The sequence below is a fragment of the Macrotis lagotis genome, chromosome X, assembly GCF_037893015.1.
Source record: "Macrotis lagotis isolate mMagLag1 chromosome X, bilby.v1.9.chrom.fasta, whole genome shotgun sequence".
NCBI classification, from domain to species: Eukaryota; Metazoa; Chordata; class Mammalia; order Peramelemorphia; family Peramelidae; genus Macrotis; species Macrotis lagotis.
Window position 1 is genome coordinate 193,419,186 of NC_133666.1, and position 6,767 is coordinate 193,425,952.

A 6,767-nucleotide genomic window follows, 5' to 3' on the forward strand; every position below is an offset into this window, starting at 1 on the left:
TTGTAGCTCATTAGCTCTTCCTAGGAAATATTTCACATTTTCTTCTATTTTTTTTCATTGTCTTGATTTTGTTTCATGTTTCATGATTTTGATTCTTCATGTCTCCAGGAATCATTAACTTCCACTTGCCCAATTCAAATTTTTAATGAATCATTTTCTTCAGTTAGCTCTTGTACCTCCCTTGTGATTTAGCTAATTCTACTTGAGATTTTCTTCTTTAATGGATTTTAGGCTTCTTTTAGAATTTAGCTTATGCTGTTTTTCAAGTGATTTTTTTTCTTCCATTTTTTTGTGATTCTTTTCCCAAATTTTTACTCCTTTTTTAAAGATTTTTGTGGTCTTAAGACCATTTTCTTTCACATTTTTTCCTCTACTTTTCTTCCTTGATTTTTTAATTGGAGTTCTTACATGACCTAAAATCACATTTTCTTATTTTTGAAGCTTTGGATGCAACAGTTTTGTTTCTGTTCTCTTCTTATCTGATATCTGATCTTCCCCATCATCACTGTAACTTTCTATGGTTAGATTCCATTCTTGTTGTTTGCTCATAATCTCAGTTTATATAGAACTTTTAAGTTTATATGTTAACACTGAAGTATGCTTCCATGATGGAAGGGACATTATCCTATGTGTTAGATTTTTTGATGAAACCCTTTTCAGAGATATTTTTGGTAGTCTTTGATGTCTCAGTTCTTCTAAGATGGTATGATCTAAGGAGAAGTTTTTAACTCCTCTCCTGGTCTGTACTCTGGTCTGTGGGTGACCACAAGTATTCATTCTGCACTGGAATTGTGAGGAGGGTTCTGGCTCTGTGGTGGCAACAAGCTCTGTTGTGATAATGCTTCTCCTCTCCTAGGACTGCAACCCTAGACTGTGACCTAAATCAGAGTATGAGCAAAACTGCAATATCCTAGCTCAGGGATAGCAAAGAGACCCCTGTAATCTCCTTATGGCATCCTTAAGAGTCTGTGGGCTGAGAACCTGGGAACCTGCCTTGGCTGCTAATGCAATGGTTCCCAAGTACTGCTCATAGTCAGATGGAGTTGATTCTGAAGCCTGCATTGGACTGTGCTCCACTCTCACCCTGGTCAGACAGATTTTTCCGGCTAAGCTTATATTCTTTGCAGTCTCTGGACTGAGGTGTCTGGAAACTCCCAAGTTGCTACTGACACAGTAGCCTGGTTTCCTGTACCTGGATGGCTGGTGTTCAGTGCTGACCTGGTCAGATCTGCACTGTGCTCCTCTCTCACCTTAAGGCAATAGACCTTTCCTAGTCAATCTTCCATATTCCTTTAGACAGTAAAATTTTTTACCTTTTAGTGTGATCTGCCACTCTATAATTTGTTTAGAGTCATTATTTATAGGTATTTGGAAGAGTTTGGGGGAGAACTTGGGGCAGTCCTTGGCTTTCCTCTAACATCTTGGCTCCACCCCTGATTCTAAAGAACTTATGATAAATGCTATCTCCAAAGAAAATCTAATGGAATCAAAATGTAGATCAATGCCTACTTTTCAAACAGTATTTCTTTTTTCCCCACAATTCCACATCAATAAAATTTAGCAATCATATGTAAATGTGCTCCAAATTTTTCTCTCTCATTTTATTCTCTCCTTCAGAAAATGGTAGGCAATTGGATACAATATATACATGTGCTGTCATGGATTTTTGTAGTATATAGGGGCAGTTAGGTGACCCAGTGGAAAGATCACCAGTCCTGGAATCAGGAAGCCCTGAGTTCAATTCTGGCCTCAGACACTTAATAATTACCTAGCTGTGTAACTTTGGGCAAGTCACTTAACCCCATTTCCTTGCAAAAAAACAAAAGAAAAAACAGGTGAGCCCCCCCAAAATGGGTACACCTGGGACACAATAGGTAGTATGGTAGTATACATATGTGTGTGTTTGTGTGTGTGTGTGTGTGTGTGTGTGTGTGTGTGTATGCTATCATCTAAAAACTGCCTGTTCCTATCCTTTGACCACTTAGGAATAGGGGAATATCTTGTATTTTTACAAATTTAACTCTGTTTTCTATATATGTTTGAGAAATGAACCTTTTGTAGAGACATTTTCTATTAGAATTATTTCCCAGCTTTGTCCTTTTCCTTCAATTCTTGTTTGCATTGATTTTTCTTCTGCAAAATCATTTTTATTTAATATAAACAAATTTATCTGTTTTACATTTTGTCCTTATTTCTATTTCTTCGTTGGGCATAAATTCTTTCCTTCCCCATAGATCTGACAAGTAGACATTTCCTTGCTCTTGTAATTTGCTTATGATGTTACCCTTTATGACTGATACATACACATATTTTGACCTCATTTTGGTACATGGATTTTCATCTCTGAGTTGAGAGCTCCTGTAGCTGCTGTCATCACTAGTGTTGCACTCTTAAGTTGTCTTGGCCTGGGAATTCTCTTATTTCTACATCTTGTTGATAGTGCTGTTTCAGAATTCTATTTCTAATATCAGTTGAAAATTATTTGGGGGAAATGTGGGTAGTTACTATGCTGCCTTTACTCTGTCATTTTGGTTTTGCCTTAGAAAAAGCATTTATTAATCCATTATCATATGTTGAACACTGTGCAAAGAGCAGAGTTTGCCACTTACATAGCAAAGACAGTCCCTGCTCTCATGGACTTTCTGTTCTTTAAAAAAAAATTATCATTTCCTACTATATCCTTCTTACCAGTTAGCCCTTATAAGAAAAAAAAGAAGGAAATAATTAAACAATATATTGAAATAGTGATATTATGTGCCAAGAACTCTACCAATGGCCCCTCAGCACTGCAAGGACATGGGCAAATATGTCATCTCATATCTATTCCTTGAGGCCATATTTGGTCATTTTAATTTTATAGCATTTTCATGGTCTAGTTGAATGTGGTGTTTGTTCTTTTCTTTTACTTTGTAAGTCATTGGAAACATATTGGTTTTAATTGTTCCTTTAAATTCATGTTAATCACTTGGTGCATCTTTCCAAGCTTCTCTGTATTTCTCACATTTATTGCCATTATGGCCATAAACCTCTCTAAGTCTTGCTCTTCATCTATAAAATTAGGTGACTAAGCATAGTAGTTACATACCTAAATCCAAGCTACAGTATTTAGGGATTTTAATCTAACACTTTTGTTGACATGAACAAACACAACAAGGGACAGAAATGGTTCTAGTGAGAGAAAACAATTTTGCCTGATGCAGTGAAGATCCCAAGTGCAGAGTAAAAAAAAAAACAAATGTAATGACTTGAGAGTAAAAGAAATGATTAATTTTTTGTGTATTGTCTTTTATTATCTTTGGAGAAAACTATTCACGACTTCTGCTATATGAAGAGTGAAATACCAAATGAAAGTGTGGACTCCAGAGAGGAGATAAGTGTATGTATGTTATGATTTAAGTGAAGCAAACATCTGCATAAAACACATTTATCCAATTCAGATATCAATAACTTTCTGAACAGAAGAGACTTTGAATTTGTCAAATCAAATCCCTTCTATGAAGATTAGGAAAGTGAAACAAAGAGAGGACAAGCAAGATATGTTTCCCTGAGACAAGGTAATCTGTGAGAAAGTTAGCATTAACATTCAGGTTTCTTTGTTCCCAATCCAGTGATGCCATTACACCATGATTCTCTAAGGTTAAATGATAGTTAAAGATACCCAAACATTATTCTTTTTCCTTCCTCTGGTCCTTATGCTTTGCTTACCCCAAACTCTGTCTGAAAAGACAAGAAAAGTGTCAGTATATAAATGGGCCAAGTTTCCATCAGTGAATCCCAGTCAAAGGATATGACCCCTCACCTCTTTAGGAATATAGGACAGTACCATTTCCCTGCTTTATGAATGAGAATATAGGGTAGAGTTTAACAAATTGTGCCTGATCAGAAAATGCAACAACTGAAAGGCAAATGTAATAGGGAAATATCAATTCCTTTATTTGTGAAAACGCAAAAGGATTGTTTTCATAAATCACCTGAAATGTGGAATGTTCTCCTCTCTTGTAATATGATACCACTATTTTCTGCCATTCTTTTCCTTTTAATTCATGATTATAAATGGATAATCTCCTTTCCTATTCTCTATTCACTTCCACTTTCTCATTGACTTTGATATTTCTCTATTGACCCTTTAAATTCTCTGTAATGGAACACTCTGAGTAGTAATAATTTTTGAATAATTATGATTATAATTATTGATAATACTGCGGGTTGTCATTTTATACAACACTTCCAAATGTCAACTAATTCCATTCTCACAAAAAAGAACCCTCTAAGCTTCTACCTGTAGGGTAGGTGCTATTATTTTCTCCATCTAACAGATGAGGAAAATAAAATTGAAGGAGCTGAAGGGACTTGCCCAAGGTCACCTACCTAGAAAATGCCCCTGTCGGCATTTTAAGATCTGCCTAACTCCAAGCTTTTCCACTATGAAATCTAGTTCTGAAGATAAGGAACTTTGCAGTCCACAGATTGACTAAGAAAAATCACATATGATTTTCTTTGTTCCATTATATTCTTAGGTATTTTGTTAAACATTTCCCAATTATATCTTAATGTTTTTCAGACAGCACTTGAGAATGTTGCTGGTTGCAATATAACCAATGGTCCTAGTTTTCCCATTTCTCAGTCCAAGGCAGTCTACTTTGTTTCCAATTCTTTCCAAACACTAAAAGTGTTCCTGAAAATATTTTGGCTCCACTGGAGACATTCTTCTTACCAATGGTTTCCTAAGAGTGTAAACAAAATAAAGGAATTTCTCAGCCAAAGGGTATGGAAATTTTAGCTCCTTTAATTCCATTATCATTATTTCTTTGCCAGAATTGGCATTATTTTAAAGCTCCACAGCTTTGTCTCTGTCATGTCTTGCCTATGGACACATGTATTGTGGAACCAGTGACACATTTCCATTAGAGTGTAATCGTTCTGAGGCCACAGTGTCAATATGGTTTGGCATCCACCAAGTAGCACAACCCCTTGAAAATTGATGATTTAGTTTCTTGAATTGTATTCTTGCCCTGAATGGTTAAATGAACATTGTCACATGAATCTTCTTAATAAAATAATTTTATTCATAAAAATGTGTTCTTTAAATTTTTGTATTTCATTTGGCAATAAAAACAATTCACCATATGTTAAATATAAGTACTAGAAAAATATACCTTCTAAGAAGAATAAATATAAATATTGCCATAAAAATAAATAGTATAAATAAAAGATAGATATAGAAATAGAAGTCCACAAATTATAAACTGTTCAGCTATTGAAGGCAGATGATGATACTCCTTTCAACCAAGGAATGGCAACTTATATTGTATTAAAATCATTTAGTGAATGCAGATGATTTTTAGTTGGTGTAGAAATAATTCTTTCTGTTTGTTAATTTTAAGAAGCAGTCAATAATTTGAAGAACTGAAAGTCATTTTTTCTTCCTCAGTCTCTGAGTTTTCTGGTTAGTTTACTCATGAACAGGAAGACCCTCCTGATCTCTACTCTCACAATTTCCCAGGCACAGTGGCTATATTCTTTTCCTTGCAGGTACTGACTTATTCCTTGGAAGTAGCTCTTCAAGGATAGCCTGAGATTCTCATTATCCAAAGTTTCTTCCCACTCCACACCTTGTCCAAAACACTTCTCCAGTTGTTGCAGCTGCTGATCCAGTCCAATGAACAGTTGCATGAGCTGGGTCTGATTCCAAGCAGCAGGAACAACTTTCAAACTGAAGATGGTGAAGATCTGTTGGAGCATCTCATGAACAATGACTGTGGCATTCCCCCTCTGAAGTTGGCTGCCTTCCATGGCTTTCTTTGGGAAATTAAACCCCATCCAGTCCTTCCAACATGGCACCAGGGGAAATGTGCTCATTTGGTTCAGAAGTGAGAAGTCTTCCTGCAGTCCTTGAGTCAGGTCACAGCCCAGAGAACATAGGGAGCTGGAACAGAGCATCACCAGCGCAACTGCAAACAAGGTCCAGGAGGTCATGGTGATGCTGATGGATGATTTGGGTCTGGCTGAGCTAGGAGATCAGTGTCTCAGTGTCTTGGGTATATGGTCTCTGGGCTATTCTCTCTCTGTCTTAAATAGTACTGAATGCAATTATCATTACTTTAATGGAATTTCCACTTTCCTTCAGCTACTTTCCTTTTTTATTTTTAAACAAGCCTATCTTTACAATATTTGTGGAACTGCAACCAAATTTACCCTTAGAGTTTACAGATTAAGCTCTTTCAAATGAGGCTTCCTATTTTTCTCATTCCCTTATAAGGCATATATTGTCATTTACAAAATGCTATTAGTTTTGTCCCTGAAATATTTCTCACTCCAGTCCTTTTCCCACTAATTCCATTGCCATCATCTATGTTTCAGTCTTCCTTACCTTGTATATTCCTTGGTTTCAATGATATTCTTTCCTTTACTTCAATCCATGGCCTCCTCTTTACCTATTCTCCAACTATTCAGACAATAATCATATTTGCCCTTTCATTCCTATAATTCCTATCTTGTGACCTAGTCCTCCCGATAAAGGGTTGTTTCACATCATCCACTACACCTACACCTTTCTCCTGTCATACTTGATCTTACTCTGCTGCTATCTTCCAGTTAACCATGTGTATAACCTCTGTAGTCTGCCTTCCCTTACCTCATTTGTTCCAACTATGAGAGCTTATTCAGGTTAACTCTGTCACATTCTTGAAAAGTTATGCCAATCTAATCCCCTGTGGCTTTCCTGAACAATATTGTAACTTTTTAAAAATAATGTTTTATTTTTTCTC

At 36.1% G+C, this 6,767-nt stretch overlaps 1 protein-coding gene across 1 annotated transcript; it reads right to left on the minus strand.

Moving 5' to 3' along the window:
• Positions 1–5,427: 5,427 nt before the first annotated feature.
• Positions 5,428–5,976, minus strand: LOC141499883 (interferon alpha-16-like). The gene has a single exon (XM_074202672.1). The coding sequence runs from the start codon at positions 5,974–5,976 to the stop codon at positions 5,428–5,430; it is 549 nt and encodes a 182-aa protein (XP_074058773.1).
• Positions 5,977–6,767: the final 791 nt, after the last annotated feature.